Source organism: Lathamus discolor, chromosome 22 (genome assembly GCF_037157495.1).
Source record: "Lathamus discolor isolate bLatDis1 chromosome 22, bLatDis1.hap1, whole genome shotgun sequence".
In the NCBI taxonomy this organism is placed as follows: Eukaryota; Metazoa; Chordata; class Aves; order Psittaciformes; family Psittacidae; genus Lathamus; species Lathamus discolor.
The window spans coordinates 4854511-4880047 of NC_088905.1; the positions used below are offsets into that span (position 1 = coordinate 4854511).

The 25537-nt window shown below is 56.2% G+C and overlaps 1 protein-coding gene across 1 annotated transcript; it reads left to right on the top strand.

Moving 5' to 3' along the window:
* The first annotated feature begins 1850 nt into the window (after nucleotides 1–1850).
* GFRA2 (GDNF family receptor alpha 2) lies at nucleotides 1851–24834 on the top strand. The gene is made up of 9 exons (XM_065659080.1): nucleotides 1851–2191; nucleotides 6867–7181; nucleotides 10194–10277; nucleotides 14188–14536; nucleotides 22372–22481; nucleotides 22557–22697; nucleotides 22779–22954; nucleotides 23371–23424; nucleotides 23641–24834. Exons 1-9 carry the CDS (start codon nucleotides 2152–2154, stop codon nucleotides 23767–23769), a joined length of 1398 nt encoding a protein of 465 aa, XP_065515152.1. The 5' UTR covers nucleotides 1851–2151; the 3' UTR covers nucleotides 23770–24834.
* Nucleotides 24835–25537: the final 703 nt, after the last annotated feature.

Below are 25537 nucleotides of genomic sequence, written 5' to 3' on the forward strand. Positions count from 1 at the left end.
GACTGGGAAGCCCAAAGCTGCCCCTGCTCAAAGCAATGTTGCTGGGTGGGGGTCTGTGTTGGCTTCTCTGCACATTAAGGAACCAAAACTCAGGGAAAAGCCAGGTTTGGAGCTGTGCCTCTCCCTCCTGGGCGCAGCTCTGGGGACAAAAGCCCCAAGGTGACACCTTGGTGGGGCTGAGCAACCCTTCCCCTCCACCACAGCCCAGCCTTAAGCTGCGGTGCAGGGAGGGAGAGGGCGCTGAGGCCGAAGAGAGGAGAGAAGGAAGGAGAGTGAATCCCTCCCCTGGCAGATGAGATCCTTTCCCTCTGAGGTGGCATTAAAGCGAGGTTTTCCCTTCCTGAGGAGGAGGCAGAGGTGCCTGGCAATGTGCTGAAGCAGCTATTGCTGGTCCTGCTGCTGGGGTCCCTGCGGCAGCACACGGAGGGGACAAGCCCAGGCACAAAGTGTAGAGCAGAACGGCGGCTTCTCGTCAGGGCCGGCACTTTCGGGTAGTTTTACTGCAGGAAGACAAGTGTAACACCCAGCACAGAGCCTCCTGGCAGAATTAAAGCGCTGCCGGGCAGCTGAGGACACTTCTTTCCTCTGCTGCCTCCGTTCAGGCTCTGTGAAGGCACAGGAACATCCTGCTAAGTCAGTCGGTGTGTTTGGGGGGTTATTTTTGAAAGAGAAGGCAAGCCAGGGAGAGCAAAGAGCAGGAAAAGAAGAGGAAGGGGAAGGATGTTGTTAATGGGAAGCCTTGGTAGCGCACATTGCTCTGATCTGTTGTTTGTCATCCCCCTCTTCCCTTTCTGTCTGAACCTTTACTCAAAGAGCTGCGTGCTGCTGGGTGCTGTTTGCCAGGGCTATGTGCCAGCCGGCTTCTCGAAGCCCCTTGCTCCAGGGACAAGGTTATGTGAGCCGGGGGGCTTGGTGTTGTGGCCCCCAGCCCCATGGTGCAGAGCACACGTTGCTTTGGGGCTTTGCAAGGTGGGGTTACTCCCTCCGGCCCCAGCCCTCATCCTGGGGCCCTAAAGGGAACAAGAAAAGGTGCAACAAAGTGAAGCATCCTCCCCCTTGCTGCTCATGACCTTCGTGGGTCCTGGGGGAGGATCCCCCATAGCTGGCACCTGTGGAGTCCTGACCCTAAAGCAGGGACAAGAAGAGAGGTGGGAGACTTCACCACCCCTAGCAAGGCTGTGAGGAGGAGGAGGAAGATGGTGAGAGACCAGCATCATGTCTCTGCAGTGAGGACCCTGCCTGCTTGGAGACCCCCCATTCCCAGCCCCGGTGGGGATTAGAGGGGCTGGATGCCGGGAATTGGGGAACAACGCTGCTGTAGTCGTGAATGAGTAATTCCCGGCTGGATGTGAGTGTGTGTGGTTGTGCACATGTACGTGTGTGCACTTGTGCGTGTGCAATTCCTCCCTACGCCCCGGCAGCGGGGAGCGCTGAGCAGCCGGTAGGTCCCCGTTTGGGTGGGCTCCCCTGTGTGTGTCCCCTCCTCGGGATCTGGTGGCGTTTCACCCATCGGGGGAATCGGGTCACCCCTCGCATCCCCGTGGCCTGGGGCCGGGGCTGCTCCCGGGGGGGGGTCTCACCTTTGGCTCTGCATCCTCCCCGTTGCGCGCAGGCGGGGGCATCACAGCGGAGGGAGGGAAGGATGGAGGGAGGGATGGAGGGAGGGATGGGGAGCCGGGGGCCTGCACACAGACCACCCCCGGCCCCTGCCCCGGCGGAAGGGCGGTGGAAGGGCGTCCACGGCTGCGCTGCCCTCCGCGCTGCGCGGCTCCCGGGCCCGGCGGGGGGGCGGAGAGGAGCTGGGGAAGTGTGTGGGGGGAAGGACAGGGGCGGGGAGGGGACGGGCAGCAGCCGCCCCTCGCCTTCCCCCCGTCCCCCGCCCCGGCACAAGCCGCCGGGAGCCCGGGGAGCTCGGAGCGGAGCCCGGCGGGGATGCGGGCAGCAGGGATGCGGGCGGCGGGGAGCCGCGGTACCCGGCTCCGCGGCTGAGGATCGGCTCCGCGCCGGGCGGAGCGCACCCACTTCTCTTTTCCAGCCCATCCTCCTCCGGATCTGGGATCTACCTGGACTCCTTGGGAATTATTTTTTCCTTTTCCTTTTTTTTTATTCCCTTTTTTTGGCACACGTGCAGGAACGCGGGGATTTACTAACATGATCTTGGCAAACGCCTTTTGCATCGTCCTCTTCATAGGTGAGTGGCCCAGCCGAGGGTTCCCGCTGGGCTGATGTCTCCTGGTCATGTTGGGGGGGGCAGAGGTGGGATGTCCCCCCCCCCCCGCATGGGGACTGGAGAGGGGCCGGGCTCTCTTCCGGGGTGGGAGAGGCATTGGGAGAGGGACGAGGAGACACAAGGATTTTAACTAGGAGCAACTTTATTTTCCTATTCTCTATCAGATTTAAGGGGGGGGACAACACCCCCCCGGCAGAGACACCCCCTCTTTTGGCCCCGATCGTGCCAAAGCCCTGCCCGCCTTTGATCCCTTCTCTCCTTCTCCAACGTGGATTTGCATTTCGGATGTTCACCCCTATGTGTGTGTCCCCTTCCCAGTCTCCCAGCGCCCTTCAGCAGCTGCTGCCGCGGCTGCCGGGTCCCCTCCCAGCTCCATCCTTTCCTGCCTGGGAACTCGGCGTGAAGAATGGGTTCGGAAAGTTGAGCTAATTGCATGTGTGTGTGCGTGGGGAATTGCTGTCCCCTCTGCTGCGGGTCCTGCGTGTTGCTCTAGCTCCTGGCTGAGTTATTCAGGAGCTTTGTCTCTGCCAAGAAGAAAGCTCAGTTATTTCTAGGGCAGCCTCCTCCGAGGGCGGGGAAGGTGCAGCCAAAAAGGAGGAAAAGCCAGAGATTTTGGTGGATCTGAGGTGAAAAGGCCCCTTTGTGACTCCAGCCAGGCCGGGTGCTCACAGGATCGTGCCTCGGTCGTGCTCCGGATGCCATCAGGGCCCCGCTGCCTTGCCACGGGTGGCTGCGTGTCGGTGAGCCCCAGCACGCTGCAGCAGCCAGCGCCCCGTATAAGTCTGCTGAGCTCGCCCGGGATGGAGCAGGGTCAGCCCGCTCTGAGGATGGGGAGAAGAGAGGCTGGGAGAGGCTTGAAGGCTGGGGGAGCAGACCTGCATCCAGAGCACCCCGCGGTGTGGGGCTGGCAGGCAGGCAGAGGGACCACTGTGTGCGGAGGGCTCTGCATCCCTGCTCCCCGGGTGAAATGGGGGGATCAGCTCATCCTCTGCCCTGCTCCCCAGCACGATGGGGAGGTAAGGAGGGGGCTGTTGCTTAACGTGACTTTATGTGGGGTGGGGTGGGACGCAGTGGGGTGTAAAGCTCTGATTTGGGGTGCCTTTTGCCATGACCTGCCAGAGGCAGAGTGTGCTGGGGAGTATTGGAGCAGGGGTCACAAACTGCTTTCTGAGGCAGAGAGACCTCCAGGATGCCCCACCTAAAGGCATCCAACCCGTGCTCCATCCACCCTTTGGGGAGGAGGGTGTCATGAATGTAAGACCTTCTGCCCCCTTTCCTTGGTACCCCAAAGGTTTCTCTGGTGCAGGGGGGCTGCAAGACCCTGAGCAGTGATTGCAGGGAAGCCGTACCCCCAGATGGAGCATCAGGGATGGGGTGACCAGGGTGCCTCCTCCCGCTGCTTTCCAAAGCAGCCCCCAGTGGAGCAGCGGGAGCTCAGCTCTTCACATCTGTGCTTTTTCTGCTGAGCCAAGAACGCCCTTTGCTTGGGAGAAACTGGTTGGGAGAAAGGGATCTAGGGCTCGCTGCCCCCGCGGCCGGGCTGGAGGCTGCTCGCTCCCGAGGAGCCTGAGCTTGGAGTCAGTTGTGAGGGTAAATGTTTCCCTCCAAAGCTGCCCGTGTCCAAAGGGCTCTGGCAGGACCGGTGAGAGTAAGACACGTTCCGTGTATTCCAGCCAGGAAAGAGGCGGCACAGCCTGGCGGTGCTGGGGCAGCGGCAGGGACGCGGGCCTGCAGATCCTCGCTGTGCTCCCACACCCCAGAGGCTGCTGAGGATGAGGTTTGACCGCTCTGCAGATGTTCTGTTGATGGGAGGTTAATGTGCATCCAGGAGGTGATTTCCTTTGGGTTAGGGACCCCCCCCCCCCCCCCCAGCCTGCCCCCTCTTCCAAGCTCCCACCTTGTGCCTCGGGGGGGTCTGCTGAGCTTTTCCCAGCTTCTCAGAGGAGGGTCCTGGGTAAAATCGCCCCCCCAGCAGCCAGAGTTGAGTGTGCTTCTGAGCCTGGGGGCACCGAGGTGCCCTGTGCGGGTTGTGAGCCACGAGGAAAGGCTGCTCCTGCCCTTCCTGCTGCGGTGGGATTGCCCCGTGCTGGCATTCCCAGCTTGGATGTGGTGTGGGACGCTGCAGGCACCCTCCCCGGGCTGCTGAGGGGACACGTAGCACCCTGCTCTCTGCGAGGCCATGGAAGCAAGGTGGCAAAAGCTGGGAAGCTGGGGCCAGCCCATCACCATGTTCTCATCCCTGCGACTGGATTTACTCTTGGGATTCCCATCCTGGCATAAGCAAGTGCCTGTCCCTGTGCTGGAGCCCCTTGCGAGGATGTTGCATGTGGTCCAGCACCTTCTGCATCAGAGAAAACCTGTCTCCCTTTCATGCCTGCCTGCCTGCCAGCAGCTCTGATCCCTGCTTGGGAAGCCTGCGGAGCCAGCAGGGAGGCTTCGGATGGTTTTTTGGGAGGAGGCTTCATGGCATCATGGGGACAAGACTGAATGGGACCTGAGACCTGGGATCGCTCAGAGCAAAGGGCTTGGGGCCAGCACGGGGTGGATCTGCAGCCGAGCTGGGTGAGGGCAGTGGTGGAATGGCACAGGGTGGAGCTGCGGGATGGCTCTGGATGCCCTGCGTCCTCTGGCCGCAGCAGGAGCAGCAGGATGCCTTGGTCCGGGGTTTCCAGGTGTGTCAAGCTGCACAGGCAGCGCCTTTCTACCCCAAGTACCAGAGCATCATCTGTCTCATGGAGAAGAACTGGCATTTCTGCCCTGAGGAACATCTGGGGATGCCCGTTTGTCCTCCACCAGTCCAGGCTGTGTGTCAGGAGTGTGTCTCCACCGCTTACAGATCCCGCCTGCCTCCCATGTGGAATATAATCCTGAAAGGCCAAGGATGGCCATCCCAAGGGACATCTGCCACCCCAAATTGGATCTAACGTGGGCGTAGAGGCTCTGCACCTTCTCCTGGTATCTGGACACCCTCCAGACCCCCCTGAACGCAGCGGTGTTTGTTCGGGAGCATCGGCTGAAGACCAGGAGGATGTTCCTTGGCCTGACTGCAGGCAGTGGAGCTGTTCTCACCAGCGGCTGCTCCCTGACCTGCTCCTTCACCTCCGCAGGGCCCCATTCTTCCTGCAGAGCCACGAGCATCCCCTCTCCTCTTCCTGACTTGGAGACAAGGACAGAGTCTCCTGTGCCCGCTTGCTCCTGGTGTTCCCCTGCAGGATAGTGGCAGGGAACAAGCCCTGCCTGCAGCTGCCTGCATTTGGGAATTGCTGCTGGATCTGGGAGCCCACCAAGCACGGGAGCTGCCTGCGTGTCCTGGAGGGGTGGGGGGGACACGGGTGGCCCGTGTCACATTCCTGTAGGTGTCACTGTCCTCCTGCCATACCCGGCCATGGGTTGGGAAGGGGCTGGAGCTGCAGGCTGAGGTTTGCTGTACCCGGGTGGTGCCTTGCATGTGGCATCAACAGGGTTGGGAAGCTGCTCCCCATGGCACAGGGGCAGCGACGGGGGGGGGAATCATTGCATGAAGTGGGGTCTCCTGCATCACCCCAATGGGCAACTGAGGATGCCCTCCAGGTCCTCTTGTCCCCACCTTTACCTGCTTCAGAGCTTTCCCTGCCTGCACTTGCAAACTGGCTCAAGGGGTCCTGCCCTCCTCATCCCCGTCACTTGGATGGTGCAAGCACAGGGGAGGTGTCTCCCTTCCCCATGCACCCGTGATGGATGGGTCCGTGGGGTTGACTTGGCAAGAATCTCTTCCAAAAAGCCAAAGGAAATGAGAACATGAGAGGAATGGGGGTGCGGGGTGGGAAGGGGGTGCACAGGCAGGAGCTGGGCAAGCTGGATGGTTGCCACCCCAAAGGGCGGCTGGCACAGAGGCACATCCTCGGGGGGGGGAAGAGTTTGTACCGAGCTGCAGCTCTGCCAAGCCTGAAGCTCAAACCCATGACTCAGATGCCCCACAAATCCCGTGGCAGCCCTGAAGACATGAGCTGCCAAGTGAGAACCAAGGAGCAATGTGCGCAGAGAGCTTGGCTGGGCTCCGGGCTCCCCGTGGCTCTGGAGAGGTCGTGCGTGGGGTTCCGTGTCCCTGAGCACCAGAGCTGGAGCCAGGCTCTGTTTAAGTTGGTTTTCATAAGAAACAGAGCCCCGGAGGTGAGGTGTGGGGTTAACCCCCACCTTCCCACCCCACGCTCTGCAGTGCGTCACTGCTGCCCTGTGACATCCCACTTGCTTCTTGAGGCCACCAGCTGAATTTTGCCCAGTGGGGTTGGGCTGGGACCACATCCGGGCTTGGTTTCGGCATGACAGAAGGATGCTCTCCCTCTCTGGAGCACCTTGAGGTGGCTTGAAGTGTTCAAGGCCAGGTTGGATACCGGGGTTTGGAGCAAGCTGCTCTGGTGGGAAGTGTCCTTGCCTGTGGCAGGGGTTGGAGCTGGAGGAGCTTTATGGTCCCTTCCAACCCGACTCAGCCTGGGATTCTCTGGTTCTGCAGGGTCTCTGAATGCTGGGGGCCAGCTGGGGACTGGGCAAGAGGCTGATGTGTGTGTTCTGGGGAGGGGATGCGGGGCTTCACCCCGCTCTGCTCACCCACCCTCACCTCTCTCTGCCCTCATCTCTCCCCCTGCTGCCCCTCGCTCAGATGAGCTCCTCCGGTCGCTGGCAGCCCCCCCGTCCCCCCCGGGGCAGGACCCCCATGGCTGGCGGGTGCCCGTGGACTGTGTCCGAGCCAACGAGCTGTGTGCGGCGGAGCCGAGCTGCAGCTCCCGGTACCGCACGCTGCGGCAGTGCCTGGCTGGGCGCGACAGGAACACCATGCTGGCCAACAAGGAATGCCAGGCAGCCCTGGAGGTGCTGCAGGAGAGCCCCCTCTACGACTGCCGCTGCAAGAGAGGCATGAAGAAGGAGCTTCAGTGCCTTCAGATCTACTGGAGTATACACCTCGGGCTGACCGAAGGTAAGGGGCAGGGCTCTGCGGGGATGCAGTGGGATGGAGGTGTGAGAAGGACCCACACCTTGGGTTTGGGAAGCTCCAAGATCACCTCACTGACCCTATGGGCACCCCAGGCAAGGAAAATCCCCCCCCCCCCTTTTCTTGTAGGATGCCGATAGAGGCCAGGCTGATTGTCTGCCCTACATGGGCACAGGGCAAGGAAAAAAGAGGCTGGGGATGTGTTGCAGCAAGAGCTGATCTCTGTCGTGTCAGAGCATGTTCCCTGGGCATCCAGGCACCTGTAAACTGGATCTTCTCCAGGCTCCATCCCTCCTGTCTGCCCCAAAGGAGATGTGCCCATGGGCTGAAGCACATCTGGGGCACGGTTTTGCACTTCAGTATCAGCTGTGGGGGTCTCTCAGGGTGCCAAGGTTGCCGCTGCCTCCTCGGGCCCCCTGTTAGCCCTTGCTCTGGTTGATGCACCAGAGCCTGTTGTCATTGCAGCCTGCTGAAGGAGTAAATGAGAAGCTGGATCAGTGCAGGCAACTGACATTGGGTTTTGCTGGCCTGGGGCTGCCCTGTTCATCGCAGGCAGGACTATCTGCCCCTGTGCAGGGGCATCACCCCATGCTGCTGGTCCAGGGCTGCTCAGAGGGAGGAATCACCTGCGAGGGGCTCAGCAGGGGCTGCTGTCAGTGCTGCTGGGCTTTGCTTCACTGCCCTGTGGGCTCTACCCCTCCGGCCACCCCTGCACAGCTCTGCCAGCCCCCAGCTGGCCCCAGACTGGGGATGAACGGGGCCAGCACCACTCTAACAGTATAGATCCCTTTAATGGGCTTCGGACTGGCTCTCTGTGTGTGGAAGCTCCTAAACCCAGCCCAGCTTGTGCAAACCCCGAGCTGCGGCACTGCCCTCGCAGGGCACGTCCCTGCCTGGCTGCTGGCACCTCGTGAGCAGAGGGACCCTCAGGCACATCCTGGCAGCTTGGCCCTGCTTCCACCAGTGAGTTGGGCTGGTACAAATGCCCTCTCCTCTGCAGTTTCCTTCCCTGCTGATGGCCACCTCCTTCAGCAGCTCCAGCAATGGGGCTCGCTCGGTGGAGCCCCGGGATGAGCCCCCATCCTCTGCAGCCATGTTCCTGTGCTGGGGGCAGGCCTCTGACCTCCCTCGCAAGCTGGGAGTGAAGGCAGAGGGGTGCTGGTTTGGTGGTGGCAGCAAGGAGGGGTCAGCACAAGCTCAAAGCCAGCCCCAAGCAGGAATTGGAGCTTCATTGGCTCAGCAGCCTTCATTCAGCAAGTTCCCAGGGCTTTGCAAGCATGAATGAAGGATGCTCGAGTGCTTGATGGGTGCTCCAGGAGCTGCACCTGGGGGAGGAGGTGGAAAGAGATGTGATTATACCGAGTCACAAGGAGAGGTGGAAGCTTTGGGGAGGTGCAGCAGCTCTTAGCTTCAATGCGCATGAACCGGTGAGTGTAAAAGCAATGAGGGGCCCAAGGTAGACTCTGATCTTCTGCCTTTTAGTGCAGATGCTCCCATCCAGCCTTTTGGCCGTGGGAGCTAACCCATCCCTGCCATTAAGGAGGACTGCTTCTACTCCAGCCTCATTCCTGGAGGTTAATTGCATCTCAGTGAGCTCAGGAAAAGTCCACTGCCCTTTTAATGCTCGGTAATTTCCCCAGCAAGCAGCAAGATTCAGCTGGTATTTAATTATTTATTGCATTGGCAAAGCAATATAGCGGGAGGTTCCAGTGTTTCCTAAATGCACTTTAATAAAGGTGCTATTTGTCATCTGAGCATTAGGAAACCCAGTGAGAAGGGGCTTGGCCTGAAGTTGTGCAGGCTGCCTGGAGCAGGGCTCCTGGCTCGTGATGAGCAGCATCAGAGCTGCCCTTGACTCAGGTAGCATCACTCTGAGTGTGTTGTCGAGGCTGAAACCCCGCAGCAGATGGAGGCAGCTCAACCTGGCATCCCACCGGCTCTCCCTGGCCAGTTCTGCCCTCCTATGTTTCCAAGGGATGGTGCTGAGGAAGTGCTGGGCTTGGAGCAAGACTCCCACGTTGCTGCCTGCCTCTCAATGAGCTTGTTTTCCAGCACTGGATTTCGAGTGGCTCTTTAATTCCTCGGGATAAAGGCTGCTGCTGCCTTGTGCTAGTAATAACTTGGGAGCACCATGGCCTCGAGTGGTCTAGGCTCATCGACAGTGAGAGCAGGGATGCAGGCAGAGATCCTGCCAAAAGGGCTGCCAGGCACAGGGAGATCGATGCTCCAGACTGGTCACCTCTGACTGGGGCTTTCAAAATACAGCCATTGATTATTTTATATATATGTATTATTCCTGCGGCTGCTGGGGCTTGAGGAGAGCGTTTCCTCTCCTGAGAGCAGTGGCTGCCTCTCCTGAAATCAGCTTTTCCTGGAGATGCAGAAAAGCAGAGGGGGTTTGCACTGCAATCCAAGGTCAGAGAGAGGGGGGCTTGCTCCCAGCCTGGGGACGCATGGACTGTGCTCAGGTTCCCTCTGGAAAGTGGGGATTGTGTTGGATGAGCCCCTGGAGCACAGTGTGGGTGGATCAGTGGTGGGGATGCTCCAGTGCTCAAGTGCTGAGGTTCTCCGGTCAGGTCCGTATCCCCTATATAGACCCTGACACCTTCACTTGGAGCTGGCCCTGTGGATGTGGTCACACAACGGTGACGTTTCAGATCTGAACTCCCCAAAGTCCTGAGCTCGCTTTGAGCTCAGCATCTGCCAACCCTGATGTGCAGAAGGAGCAGCGCTGTGTCAGGACCAGATGTCAGCACCTGCAGGCACAGCACAGCCCGGCCGCAGCCTCCCAGCTAGCAGGAGCTCAGCTGAGCTGCTCCAAGACGGCTTTTTCCTTTCCCGATGATTTAAATGCTTTGTTTTCCCTTCTCAAGTCCCCCATTGCCCCACTGCGGGTGTGCCCACCCCTGGCCATAGGCTCGATGCTGACTGAGGTCGTTCACTGCGGGGTTTTAATTTGCTTCTTCTCCCCCTTTCTTTTCTCCCCTTCCCCTCCAGGAGAAGAGTTCTACGAAGCTTCCCCCTACGAGCCGGTCACCTCTCGTCTCTCTGATATATTCAGACTTGCTTCAATGTTCTCAGGTAATAAAAGCAACACGGTTTGTTTTCCCCTGCCTGGGAATGCAGACCTGCGGCCGAGCTCCCTGCGAGGAAGACCTGCACCTCCCTCCCCCGTGCTTGCTCCTTTGCTCCTCCGGCCACTTCCCTGCCAATCCTTTCTCTTATCACCCCAAACCCGATGCCTTGAGCATCAGTCGGGGCTGAGGCACGGCCCCCAGCAGCGGCTGTGATGCCGATGCCCGAGGGGGCTGAATGTTGTTGGGTTTTGATGCTCTTTGGGACAGATCCTCCCTGTTTCAGACCTTCCCATCGGGATGAGACATTGTTGGGAGTGGGCAAGCCCCAGTGAGGTGCAGGCTCGTTTGAGCCCCTGCCTGGCAATGATGGCTCCCCGAGCTTCCCATTTCACCCGAGGCTGTGATTTAGGATTTTACCTTTCATGGGCTTGTATACAATAGCTGTGGTGCGCTGGAGAGCCCTTATTTCCCTCCTTTGTCTTGCTGTGTCCCCTCTAGTGTCACAGCATTCGGCAGAGGAGGGGGACCGGATCCTCCTGCTGCCCATCCATCCCTTGGTCTAAAGCGATTTGTTTTCTGGAAGATCTAGGGCCAGCAGGACACCCCACATGTGGGGAAGCCAAGGAGGGGACCCTCTTTGCTGTCCCTCCCCAGCCTCAAGCCAAGATATGGGATGCTGCTGGGAGAAGGATGCCGAGCCCTTTGGAGCATCTCACATCTCTCTGACTCCACGTCCTCCTCTGGGGGACCCAAAATCTGCCACCATCCTCGGGAACGATTTTTCCCCATCTATTTCCATGACAACCCTCCTGCTGCCGCTCCCCCCTCCCCTTTTCAAATTAGGTCAGCAACGCCTTGGCTTCTCCTTGCTCTTTCTCCTCTTAATCCTTTCCCCCACCCTGCCCACCACCGCAGAGGTTCGGGGGTCCCTGTATCCCCAGACCTCATGGGGTGCACAGGGCAGAGGGTGGTGGCACCTTGGGGTCCCCACAGAGATGCTGCGCCTTCCCCCCCGGGCTGTGCTTGGGGACACCTCAGAGGAGGGCTCTGATGCTGCATCCCATCACCCGTCAGGTTTTCGCTCCCAAAGGGAATTTGCCAGGCTCCCTCCCAGGAGCTCAGCACCGGTTTGGGATGATGCTGCCACCCCCTCCCGTCTCCCGCCCGCCTTTTGGGATTACATTAGCATCAAGGAAATATTTTAGCTGCTGGGAAGTATGAAAAGCAAAGTGTCTGGAGTGGGGGATTAAACGCTCAGGGGTTGATGTATTCACAAAAGCGAAGTGTGAGGAGAAGGAAGCCTGTCTGGCAATTCTGGGGCTGAGGGGCGGGGGAAATGGGCTCTTGTTATGCTCTGGAGGTGAGCTGTGACCATCGTGGTGGCCTCAATGCTTCTTGCACACCTTCCCTGTCCCCCTCACGCTGGGCTGGAGCAGTGATTTGCCCCCCAGGACCCTCAGCCTTGACCTGGAGCCCCAGTGATGGAGGCAAATGAGCTGTTTGTGTTGTCTCTGGATAACAAGGCTGAGCAGAGGCTGCTGATTACTGGGACTAGTGGAGGGATTACTTCAGCTCTCCAGAGAGCAGGGGCTGTGGAAGTGAGGAGGAGGGTGATGCACATTGCTCCTGGCCGACCCCATGGGGCAGAGCATCCCGGGCAGGCAGAGAGGATGCTCTGCAGTGCCACATGGTGCTGGAGCGGGCCCTTGGGAAACCACAGCCTGCAGGGAAGCAGGAAGAGGCTCCGGGTGGAAACCAGCCCTATGCTGCCCATGTGGGCCCCGACCTGGAGCAGCAGCACCCAAGAGGAGGGGGGTGCCAGACCCCTGGCTTCAGCTCATGCTGCACAGAGCTGCCTTCCCCATCACCCCCCTCCTCTGCCCTGGACCCTGCCCTGTGTGGAGAGCAGAGGCAGTGCCTGCAGAGGGGCTGCTGGTGGCACCCGGCCTCCCCGCACAACCCCCCCAGCTCCCTCGTTCCTCGGCTCCTTCTTGCCTCATGAAATTTTCATGCTTGTGCTTTATTAATGAGCTCCCCAGAAACCCTGCGCTTTAAACATCAGCTCTATTAACATGCATCCAGGTCCCTGCAGGTCCCGGGCAGGGCAGCAGCGATGCTCCCGAGGATTAGACAATAAGCCAGCACTTTGCACAGATCCCATGCTCATGCTGTTATCCGCAGGGCTCGGAGCTGGGGGGGAACAGAGAGGGCTCAGTGCATCCCCCCGAAACCAGAAGCTGGTGTGGGCAAGGCGACAAGAGAGCCGTGTGTCTCCTAAGCTCTTCAAGCATCTTTCCCCCTCCTGCTCCTCTGACGTCAGTGTTATGAGCTGCCTCCGTCCTCAGCCCTTAGCTGGAAGGACACAGGTTGCAAAATGGTAATCTGTGCTCCATCCCTTCTTCAGGGATGCTGTGGAGCCCCAAAGGATTTATCTTCACCTTTCCCCCTCTCTCATGGCTTTATTCCTGATCAGGTTTATGGCCTGTTGGCAGGAGGAGGCTTCCCCCCAGCGCCGGTTCACGCTCTGACCATTCAGCAGCTCAAACACCTCTCTTAGCTCCGGCGACCTTCTTGCCTCTTGCACTAGTTTTCAAGGCAGATCTGCTTATGAATCATACATCATAAGAATCCACTTTACATGTCTTGTCGACCTCCCCCACCCTGGTAGATCTCCACAGGGGTGATCTTCACTGGGATAACATTTGGCATTTCAAGGGCTCTCTCCAAAGGGCTTTACCCTTTGGCTCTGGGGTCTCCTGGCATCACAGCCCAGCTGGGGGGTGCTGGCCCTGCTTGAAGAGGACATGGGGACCCCACAGTTGTCATGGTGTAGGCTGGGACTGATGGTACCAAGCCCCTAGAAGCTGCAAACATCCCCCAATGGCAGTGGGATGTGAACTGGTTTTGCATGGGACAGCATTGGGAGGCTTCCAGCTTCACCTTTTAATCAAGACCCCTTCATGGAAGCAGCACCGTGCTGAGGGCTCCCAGCCTGGAGGCTCACCCCAAGTTGGATAAGACCATGGGAAAATGAGACAAGGTAGGGTCCTGTGCTGCAGACACCCCAAACCACTGCTCACTTGCAGGGAAGTCCCACAGGCATCTGGAGGGGGCAAAGGCTGATGATGATGCTCAACATCCATCCGGGGCAGCTGCTTGCCATTTACTGATTACCAAAGCCCTACAAATAGGGCTGCTGGAAAGCACCTCCTTAGGGCTGGTTTTGGCAGTGGAAGCTGGGAGACAAAGGAGGCATCCAAGGATGTGGCTGGGGAGGAGGTGAGGGACAAGGTGGCTGCTAAAGCAGCGCCTGGGCTGCTGAGGGAGATCCATCATTTTGACAGAAAAAGAGGCAATTCAGTGTTTGTTCCCAGCCAGGGGTTTGGCTTTGTCCATCATATCGCTGTTCACTTGCCTATGGATTCCTGGGATGGATGTGGGATCTGGCTGGTTCGTGCCTCCAGTGGCAGCCCAGGGAGGGAATGGCTGGGGGTGACCCAGTTTTGGGGTGGCCCAGGAGAGGATCTGGGGCTGAGGTGGCCCCGTGCAGCTCAGTGGATTGTGATGGTTTGGAGCAGGCTGAATAATTCATTATTATTCTTTGAATAATTGACAAGGAACAAAGCTGTTGTGAGCTCATGGCATGAACGATGCATTGGAGACTCTGTCCAGGTCCCCCCGCTGCTGTGTTAACCCCTCCTGTGCTGTAGGGGGGTCTCCAAATCATAGAATCGATGGGTTGGAAAAGGCCTTTAAGATATCAAGGACTGCCAAGGCCACCACTGCAATAGAGGAGGATGGGGACAAAGCAGGGGAACCACATTGGCGCATCCTGCTTCCTCCCTGTAGCATCTCCCTGTGTTGAGAGCATCTTGGTGCCAACTCCTCCCTTCTCCCTCTTGCTCTCCGGGCAGGAATGGACCCTGCGGCCAACTCCAAAAGCAACCACTGCCTCGATGCGGCCAAAGCCTGCAACCTGAACGACAACTGCAAGCGCCTGCGCTCGGGCTACATCTCCACGTGCAGCCGGGAGGTCTCTGCCAGCGAGCCCTGCAGCCGCAGGAAGTGCCACAAGGCGCTGCGGCAGTTCTTCGACCGCGTGCCCAGCGAGTACACCTACCGCCTGCTCTTCTGCTCCTGCAAGGACCAGGCCTGCGCCGAGCGCCGGCGCCAAACCATCGTCCCCTCCTGCTCCTACGAGGACAAGGAGAAGCCCAACTGCCTGGATCTGCGCAGCACGTGCCGCACGGATCACCTCTGCCGGTAAGGGATCCGGGTGGGTTCCTCCCACCATTCCCGGTGTTGGGAGGGGGAAGCTACAGGGGGGTTTGTGTAGGGCCGTGGGTTTGCATTGCTCCCGTTGCAAGTTCATCTTCCCAGTGCTGCGTGGCACTTGCTGGCTGGGTCCCCTCCAGCAACAGCTCCATTCTGCAGATGAAATGGGTTTTGGCTGCTTATGGAGTGGTTTGTGGGCTAAGACGTGGCCTCGAGGTTGGTTCCCCTTGCTCTGGAGCGAACCCATGGGCTTCGGCAAGGCTGTGTGTGGTTTGCAAGCATGGGGCTGCCAACTGAGCTCCCCAGTTCACCCTGAGCTCTGATCTGCTCCAGAACCCCCCAGTGCAGAGCCACTGCTCTGCCTTTCCCTGTGCCTGGGGAGGCTGCAGTGGGGCAGAACCAGAGGGATGGAGCCTGGGGACTGTGCTGGCTCTGTTCCCCATCTCAGACTTCATCTCCCCAAGCTCTGGAAGGGGTGACTGTGCAAGAGGAGCTACAGCAGTGAGGGCACCCCTGCCCTGCAAGCAGTGAAGTCCCTTGATGTGCTGTCAACATCCCCAGTGGAACTCCACGGCTGGTGAAATCCACCGCTTCCCCCATGGCAGAGCAAAGTTGGGAGATCAGGTTTTTGTTCCATTATGAAATTCATTATTCAAACAGCAAAACCCCCCTCCTGTCACCCTCCAGGGGCTGGCTCAGCCTCATAAAGAACATTTCCTATGAGGAGGAGGATCTTTTTGCCATCAAAGTGATGGAGTTTCCAAGAGCTTGGTGGCGAAATAAATAAATAACACGGCTTCAGGTCTTCTTCCGTGTTTGAAATGTGGGAATGTGGCTTTTTATCAAAAACTAATACAAAAAGCCGATGTCTATGAATAAAAGATACCAGGGCTGCGCTGAGATGCGACCAAATGAATGGCAGCACCTCTCCATCAGAAGCCTGATGCTTGTTCAGGCAATGGAGTTGAGGATGCATGTGGTTGTGGAGGGAATAACCTGCATTAGCAGCATGCTGGGGGGGACCAGAGAGGCAGTGGAGCTGCTGAGCATTAATTATAAGCCTGTTCCTGCATGAAATTAAATTCTCCTAGAAAGAGGTGAAGCAGCAAAGAGGGAATCACGAGGCAGCTGCTTTGCTCTCAGTTGGGAATGTGTTTTTCCAACAGCAGCGTGGATGCTGCCTGGATGGGGAGAGGTAGCCTGGCTGGGGGGGGGGCTCTTGCTCTATAAAGCCCCACTTTGGTGCAAGTGGGTTTCATTCAGTGTCAACGCAGAGGTTTCTGCTGTGGGCTCAGTTCCTGGGCATCGCTTCAGGAGCCCTGGAGGTGCTGGTCCAGCCCCAGGGAGCAGATTGTGCTGAGCACAGCAGCCTGGCGAGGTCTGCACCCACGGTGGCCGGGGTGGGTTTGGGTGCTGGGTGTCCCCTTGGCAGAGTGGCTCTGGGCTGGATGCGCAGGGCTGTGGCGCTGGGGGCCGCTCCGCTCCTCTCCTTTCCTTTCCCTCCCACCTCTCCAAAGCCTCTGTGTTTATAAATAACAAAGCTTTGGCAGGCAGCTTCTGCCGAGATCATCACCAGGTGCTGGGATGTGTATAAATAGAGCACGCAGGCTTTGTCCCCCTTCCCACGGCATCTGCATCCACCAGCCTCCACCCAGGAGCAGCCTGGCATGAAACCCCTCATCCTCCCGAGCCTGTGGGCAAGGCAAGGCCGGGGTCTGCCATGGGATTCCCTGTCTATGCCTGTGCTTATCAGCATCACGGAGCGATGCTTGTCCTTATCTGTGTACGGGACTGGCAAGGGCACTGAACTCGGAGAAGATCCGTGAGCTCCGAAACCCCGCGGTGACAGATGAGACGCTGCTCCCACACGAGCTGCCAGAGTAATTAAACCTCCTGGCTGAGCGCCTAATGAGCAGCAAAGCCCTCCACCGGGATGGGGCTTTGCAGGGAGGTTTCCAGCTGCCGTCTCGCTGGGGTTGGTGCTGAGCTGGGTACGGGGGCTGCTGCTTCTGCAGGACACGACCCACCCTGCGGTTGCATTGCTTCCTTCTGAAAGAATCAGTCGCACACTGGTTTGTGTTAGGAGGGACAAAACCTGGGCCTGCCCTTCCCCGGAGTGGGATGCAGGATCTGCGTTATCTGGGCCTGAAATCCTGGGCTTTGCTCTAGAAAAGCAATTTAAACGTCTGGCTGTGACCTGTGAAGCTGCTGAATATCCCCAGTGAGCCCCTTCGCCCGGCTCCCTGCCGCGAAAGCAGGAACAATCAAGCCCAGATCACTGCAATCTGGGAAGCTCTTTTTGCCAGGAAACTTCTCCCGGCACAATAGAGGAGCCTGACGCGCTGCCTGAGCTTTGTGGCTGATTGCAGCGGACAGGTTTGAGCTCCCAGAATATAAAACCCCTTTGCAAAACACTAACCTCAGCGAAGGCGAAAGGGGAGGGGAGAAAAGAGCTGATTTCAGCAGCTGCAGTTTGCTGTATTTTTCATCTTGCATCAGCAAGTCAGGAACACAAATAATCTGGTCTCCTATGCTTCAGTGATGCTGGTGCTGAAGAATTTCCCAGCCTCTGCTGGCTGTAGCTCCTGCAATGCCAAAACCAGGGCAATGGCTTTAACCTGAAGAAAGGAGACTGAGATGAGCTCTTGGGCAGAAGCTCTTCCCTGGGAGGGTGCTGAGGCGCTGGCACAGGGTGCCCAGAGAAGCTGTGGCTGCCCCATCCCTGGCAGTGCTCAAGGCCGGGTTGGACACAGGGGCTTGGAGCAAGCTGCTCCAGTGGAAGGGGTCCCTGCCCTTGGCAGGGGTTGGAGCTGGAGGAGCTTTAAGGTCCCTCCCAGCACAAACCAGGCTGTTTTGTTTGCCTGAGTTTTCCTGCTATTTTCAGTGTATTCCTCACCCAGGACCCCAAGGGAGGCTGGGCTTGGGCTGTGCGAGGGCAGGAACTGATCCAGGCTGCTGGGTATTGATTAAACACCAGTCACGGGAACAAAATTCTTTCGTGTTTTCAAACCCACGTCCTTGTCTTCACACCCTTTGGTTAGCCCAGACAAAATGCCATCTATAATGGATGATTCCTTGATGAAGAGGGGAGCGGCAGCTCGGCTTTCTCATTATACCCTGTAATGAGAGAGGCTCGGAAGTGTAGCTCTGGTGTCTGGGAAAGGGAAGGAAAAAATGCTCCTGGATTGAACTGTGGCTCTGGGTGCTGCTGGGAGGACCAATGCTTGAGTCTGGAGTGGGACCAGCCATGGCTGGTGGGTCCTCTGGGTGCAGTAATGGGGGAAGCCTCCAAATCTAACCTTAAATTAGGAAACGGGTAGCTTGGCTTCCCTGTATGGGGGAAATGGAAGGATGCGGTGAGTGGGGCAGCACCCTGGGGATCTTTCCCTTGGGATCGCATGGGTACCAATGGGGGAAGGCAGCTCGAAGGGATGTCTCACTCCATGAGCTCAAGGCTAACCTGCTCTTAGCACAGCCATAAGTCAATTCACACTGAATAATTAAATAGAGAACCTTCATAAGTATTGACTTAATGTGACAGCAAGTCTATACTGACTCAGGGTTTGCTTATGTAAACACCATCTCCTGTTCAGCTTAGTTAGCAGTTCAATGAAATAGAACAGTCCTTCAATTAAAATCAAATGATGCGTGTGTTTAATCCTTCCATTCTCTTACTGGGTAATGATGGGGTTGGAGCACAGGCATGAGGAGGGGAAAAACCCATCTTTCAACTGCTCTTATCTGTGATGAATCAAAATGCGGTGTCCTAAAAATACATATGGAGAACCGAACTTTTAATTAACGGCGCCTATCTCGGCAGTTGGGCTCTCGTCTGCTCGTCCTCGCTTTCCCTTTTCCTCTCTCTGTCCTTACTCTCATTTGGGAATTTCTTCTTTGCTTCTCTCTGGTTCATTCTGGTTTTGCCTCTTTCCTGCTGTCCCCATCTCGCTGGGGGACTTTGGGATGGGGCTCAGTGCCTCTCTTGCAGTGTTGTGCTATGGCAGAAAGATGGTTTTTGCTAAAAGCAGGAACAAATCCTCTTGGCTCATATCAGAACCAGCGACTCCAGCCTCCAGAGGTAACTTTTCCTGGATAAAGCAAGTATTTCCATTGATGTTTTTCTTTCTCTCCCACTGTGAGCTGCTCCCTAGCTCTGGGAGAGGGTCACCCAGAAAAGTGGAGCTATGCTCCAGCTTCCCTCGGATTCCTTTTGCTGATCCCTGTCCCCAGGGCTCTTTGAATTACCTGGGCTGCTGTTGTTGGTGTTTGAGGCTGGTTTGTTTTATCTCAGCATCTGCTGGCTTTGAAAGCATTCATGTCCAGCAGGACACCGGGTGTTGGGAGGATGCCCGTGGGTTTCTCATGTTTTGCTCAGTTTTTCCATGTTGTCACAGCTTCCTGAACATCCAGGGCTCCACGGGTGGGGAGAAGCACGCTTCCCATCCTGATGCTTGTGGCTCTTAAAGCCATTTTTCCTTAGTCCCTGTCAATTGCCTGTGAAAAAAAAAACCCTCTTGAGTAATCTCCACATCTTGGATGTTTTCTGCATGAAATATTCACGAGCCGGATGCTGCTTTGATGGGTGGTGAGTTATTACCAGTGCCAGGCTTGGACTTCTCCGAGGCACTTGGTGATGGGAACAGTTAGCACCCAATTAGGCACCTTGCATCTGTGCTGCGGATTTTTTCTTTCTCTGCTTAAAAGATTGCAAAGAAAAAGAAAAGCCCCAGTCAAAACTCCTCTGCTGTGTAGGTACCTTTTAATGTCAGAGCGAGGGTGTCTTGCTGGTGCTGGCAAGCTGCTCCTCAATTCCTGCGCGATAACAAGGCGAGGAGATGAGTTCGCAGCCAAGAGCTGATGAGATTCACAAAGTCCCTTACATGGGGGATATCTGCACTGGGGGTGTGGGGATGGATGGGAGGTGTCTGGAGCTGGGCAGAGAGAATGAGAAGTATTAAAGCTCCTGAGCCCTCAGGGTTATCCACCTTTGGCATCATCCTGATCTTTTCACCCCAAAATCAAATGAGTTTTCTCAGTGCATCAAAGAGAAACAGCTTGGAAACTCCTAATCTTCAAACTCCACACTTGGAGCGGGTTTGGGATGTGATATGTGTGGTATATATAGAATTATTTTTTGTTAATCTTTTTCACTCTTGTTTCTTCTCTCCCCTCCTTGGAGGCCTTCCAGGACAATAATGTGCTGGCTGAGGCTTTGCCCTGCAGCTCCTTGTGCCAGCATCCTCCATCCCCATCCCAGCAATTCCCATCCCAGGTCTTTGCAAGGCAGAGCCTGGCCAGACCCACCTGCTGTCTCAAGCTGCCAGCCAGCAATTTGTCACCAGTTCCTCCTGTTTCTTCTAAGCTGGACTTGGCTTTTTGTCCTTTTATTTTGCCTGGGCACTTAAAAGCGGCAATCTGAGAAGCTATGGGCCAGCTCCACTAAGTTTATTCCTGGCAGTTAGTCTCCACCAGTGACTGCAAACTCATTGTATACAACGGAAAGAGTGACATCTGGCTTGGATATTCTGGAAAGATTACCAGCTGGCTTGTCATGTATTATGAAAAGAATAACATTTGCCTTAGAGGATGCTCCAAGCCAGGAGCGGGGCCCCGGGGAGCAGCGTGACAAATTTCCATGGCACTCGGTGATGAACTTGCCCCAGTTCTTTAAGAGAATTGATGTGCCTTCACCTCGCATTTGGGGAGAGGGGAAATGCTGTCGGAAACTTTACTTCTCTCCTGTGGAGGGAAAGAGGAGGAGGGAAGCCAAATACCTGCCTGTGATGGGGATGGTGTGGAAGGAGCAGAGTTCTGCTCTGCAACACCCACCCCAGGCTGTTGCTTCTGCTCCCACCTTCCCCGTATCATGCTGCAGCCACCCCGCACATGCCCTGGTTGCACCTCTCCCTGGGGCCATGCCGGCTGTGCTGCTATTTATTAGCATCCGAGGTGTAGAAGAGCACGGTGGTGCCCAGGAGCCCTGCCTTGGAATAACCCAGATGGAGAGGCTGACCTTGCCCTGGAATCGTGCAGCCTGGCAGGAGGCTGGAAGTGGGTCAGGCAGCTGCTGGAAGTGGGAACATCACCCAGTTCGTGCCGCTGGCAGGCAAGAGCAGAGCGTGACCGGTGTGCTCAGCAGCAGAAGGGAGGTACCAAGTGCACGGGTGGCTCCAGTCAACCCCCCAGCTACCCAGGGAGCTTGTTCTGGGGTGATGCTGGGGTCCCCAAAGGACCACGAGTCCCCAGGACAGGCTCAGCTGCTCTGCAGGAGATGGTTGCATCGGTGGGTGTAAAACTCCAGTCATGGATGGCTGGAGACAGCGGGAAACAGAAAACCACTGCATTCCTGCATGGAACATCCAGCCCCAAGCAGCTGTGCTTTATTCCTTCCTATGTCCTTTCCCTTTCATTCCATGAAGCCGCAGTGGCCTTTGGGCTGTGGGCTCAGCACCAGCATCTCTGTTCCTCTCTGGCTGCATTTCAGCCCCTCACTCCCTTAGTGCTCTCAAGATGTGGTGTGATGGGAAGTGCTGGGTTCATGGAAGGTAGCACTGCAGGTTCCTTCTCCCACATTTAATCACTGCTGCTTTTGTTCCTCCACTTAATTTGATCGAAACCTTCTGAAAACAAATCATTCCTATTAAAAAAAAAACAAAACCCAAACCCACACACAATTTCTACCCCTTATTTTCATCAGTTCTTATGACTTTAGGCAAGTACTGTTGGATGATTTGATCACTGGTTGGACAAAGATGACATTTAATTAAGAAGGAAGAAAAAGGAAGCTGAGTTAAGTAATATATGGCTCCTGCTTTCTATATGAAATGTGGGGGAAAAGGAGCTGAGGAGATTTTCTGTTGCGAAATCAAGGTCTCATCTCCAGTGTCAGCAGTTTGGCTGCTTCATTGTGATTCCTGCCTGTGATGAAGATCCAGCCTGGGGCACAATTCAGCCTCGTGTCTAGTCATTCAACGACTGAGTCATTTTGGGAATCTGCAGCCCGTCCATCTGCCCACTGGGTCCATCTGTCCGTCCTCTTGGACATCCTTCCCGTTTCTTTATCCTTCTGCCTCTGTGATTCGGTTCATCCCAAGATAAATCCTCAGGGCATTGCACGGGAAGCGTGGGCTTGTGTCAGCAGAGCCCAGTTGCTGCTGCACCTGGAAACAGCTGTGCTCCCATCCCTCCTTACACTTTTTGCTCTGCATTATACCGAGCAGTGAGGAAGCTGGGTGGAAATCAGCATCTCTTGTTCCTTTTTTATCCCTCCTGGTCCTGCTGGCTCCCCCTATCTCTGCTCCTTCTATGGGCAGGAGCACCTCAACAGGGCTTTCTGCAAGCCTGCCTTTTGGTTTTACCCCTTCTCAGATTCCAAAGGAGAAAGGGAAACAGAACCCCCTACCCCAGGTGTTTCAGTTGCACTCTGATCTTTCACAGTTCAGAGGGAAGACAAAAACAAGTGGTGAAGTTTTACAGTCACTTCATGCCACTGGGAACAGGGCGGCCAAATGAGGCTGTGAGGTTTCTGGTGTGCGCTGGCAGGAGCGGTGGGGTGAGTTGTCCTTCTGTAGACTTAGATTGCAGGATCTCAGACTGGTTTGTGTTGGAAGGGATCCTAAAGCTCATCCAGCGTCAACCCCTGCCATGGGCAGGGACCCCTTCCACTAGAGCAGCTTGCTTCAAGCCCCTGTGTCCAACCTGGCCTTGAACACTGCCAGGGATGCAGTAACCTGGCCTTGACTGTTGCTCCTCGCTGCTCCAGTGCTCGTTGCTGGGAGCGGTGGTGAAATCCCATCCCTGTCCTTCTTTCTCTTTGCACCCAGGTCCCGTCTGGCTGATTTCCACACCAACTGCCAAGCCTCCTTCCAGACCCTTACGAGCTGCCCTGCGGACAACTACCAGGCATGCCTGGGCTCCTATGCAGGGCTCATCGGTGAGTGCTGTGGGGTTGGGATGCGGAAGGGCATCTCCCACAACAGCCCCTCATTCCTCTTCTTTCTCTTTGCAGGCTTCGACATGACGCCCAACTACATTGATGCCAGCACCACCAGCATCACCATCTCACCCTGGTGCTCCTGCAAAGGCAGTGGCAACATGGAAGAAGAGTGTGAGAAGTTCCTCAGAGACTTCACGGAAAATCCATGTCTCCGTAAGGCACTTCCGTCCCCCTCCTCACCCTACCCCATCCCTGCTGGGGTGCAGCCCTCCATAAACATCTCCTGCGCCCTAGGAAACGCCATCCAAGCCTTTGGCAACGGCACTGATGTGAACCTCTCCCCCAAGAATCCCTTGTCCCCCATCACCCTGCCACCGAAGACAGAAAAGAGCCCTGCATTGCCAGATGACATCAATGACAGCAACACTATGTATGATACGAGCATCATCACCACCTGCACCTCTGTCCAGGTAGGACCTGAGCCTGGTTGCTGCTGCAAACTGGGAGCACCGGTCTGGGCCTTTGGTAGGTCCATCGGTCAGGAGATCGGATGCAGCCCATGGGCAGCAGGAAGTCCTGCTCTGTGCCTGCATCCTGGGCTGGATACCATGGTGGTACCCAGTTACCTGGCAGGATGTGACCATTCCTAGTAACTGGGCATCTGGTGTGGAGAAAGGAGGGATCTATCCTTTTTCCTTGCTTGGGGCATCAGCCACTGCCTGGCACAGCACTATGCCCAGGGCAAGGTGAGCTGGAGTAGCTGCCCCGAGCCCAAACTCTCCTGCCCTGGCTCACTGGGGTGAAACCAGCTTGAATCCCACATGGATTTGAAAAAAAGTAAATAAAGGAAAATCCCTAAAAAACCTTCAGCTTTTCTCCTCCCCAGGAGCACGGACTGAAGCTAAACAAGTCCAAAGAGCAGAGCCTGTGCTACTCAGAGGTATGTTTGGGGCAGGGGGGAGTGCAGGGATGAGGGATCTTAGGGTTGGGAGATGTTCCACTGGAAATGGCTTGCAAAGGGTGGGCCAGAGGGGATGTCACGCAGAAGGCCGATGGCTTCACTGCCCGGAGGGTGACAACAGGCGTTATCAAAGCTTGGGTGCTTTTCTCCCCCAAAAAGAGCCTTGATGAAACCTTGCCCTCCTCTTGCCCGCAGACCCAGCTCACCACGGACATCATGCCAGACCAGAAGACCTTTGTGGACCAGAAGGCAGGCGGCAGCCGACACTGGGCAGGCCGGATCCTGCCCATAGTGCCCATCCTCCTGCTGCTGCTGGTGTTATAGAGGATGAGGACAGCAGCTGCCGGCGGGACGGGGACGCTCACACTGGTGGCCCAAGCGCACCCCGGCACACTGGCCCTCGCCTTGCTTCCTGCTGCGGCGATGGGAAGGGGAGGATTCGCCTTGTGGAGACTGGAACGCTCCCAAGCGCCGGTGCTGCTGAGCCCGGGTGCCGGGAGGATCCTCACCGTGTTGGGGAACTTTGGCGGTTTTCTTCCTATTTTCATTTTTCCCTTTTTTGGGGGGGTCTTTTATGGTGCGTTGGGTTTCTTTTCTACAGCGGCTCATGGTGAAACCCCTCTGTGTGCCCTGCCACAGGGGATCCAGAGCTGAAATATCCAGAGGGAAAATAGGTGTCGAGCAGAGCATTGGCAAAGGTTGTTTGTAGGACCCATCAGCCTGGGTGGCTGCAGGGCTGGTGAAGTTCCCACATCAGAACATCCCATAGGATGGATGTGCCATTGGGAGACTTTTGCACTTCTTCCAAGGGGACTTGCTCAAGCTCTTGACATGGTTATTGGGGTTTTGTTGGATTTTTCCCTTTCCCGTGGTCAATGAGGGTTTTCAAGCAGAAGAGAAAAGAAACTACTGTTCAAACGTTGTGAGCTTGTCCTGATGTTTCAGTCTGTCACTGCGAGGGGGAGATTGTCCTTTATTATTTTTCCCTTTTTTTATTAATCTCCATCCGGCCAAATCTGGTTTGGGATGGGACCCAACCCACCCGTGGCTGGAAACCTCTAGATGTTCCTCTCCCTTCTTTCTTTTCTATATACATATATAGTGTACGTATATACCTCTCACCTATACCTACATATATGTATGTATATACATAACCATATCCATCTACAGTGTGGCTTTTTACATTTCCTTTTTTCTGTTCTTTTTAAAAGAAAATTGCTCAAATGGCAGCAATTACTTTAAAAAATGTATTATTGTAAAATTTATTTTTTTTAATGATGTCTATAATGGAAAAAAAAAAAATTCCAATAAACCAAGAACAACCAACCCAGGACCGACGCAGCACCGAGCTCCATCAAACCTCCACATGTGCCCAGTCAAGCAGCCCAAGCCTGGAGGGAGAAAAGGGGCCCTTTGGGCTCAGAAACACAGGGATTTGGGTCAACCTGAATATTTTGCGGTGCTGCAGGCAATTCCCTGCCTGTTTTGCTCCAGGAGACAAACAAACAAGCACTGTTTCAAAGGAGCTGCCAGGTTCCCGTGTGGCAGGCTTGGTTTGTTATGTGCAATAACTTTGGGTTTGAAAATACCGTCCCTTTTTGTTCATTTCTTTTTCTTCCCCAAGCACCCTGACGCATGCTTGAGACCAAAGTGAGACACTGAGATTTGGGTCACACAAAGCATCAAGTTCCTTGACTTTGATTGTTTTTCCACTTTGCTGCTGGTGCAAGGGAGCAGAAACGTCACCTCCCATCCAGATCTGCTCGTGCAAAAGGGGATGCCAGGGGGTTTTGGGGAGCTGGGGATGCTGAAATCAGGGCTGAAGGACCAGGCTGGGTGCTGGTGTACGGGGGAAGGATGGATGAACGTTCCCTTTTGCAGCACGGAAAAAAGAAACCTCGGTTGATGTGGAAGTTGGCACAGGGAAAATAAACATGTCACGTCTCTCGCAGGAGCTGCGTTGCAAACCCAGGCTGCTCTTTCCCACGTTCCCTCTAACAGCCAGGAAAATGACAGCTCTGGAACAGTGAGCTCCACGTGCCAACTGGTTTGGCACCGAGAGAAACGTGCAGGCATGGAGGGTGGTGTTCAA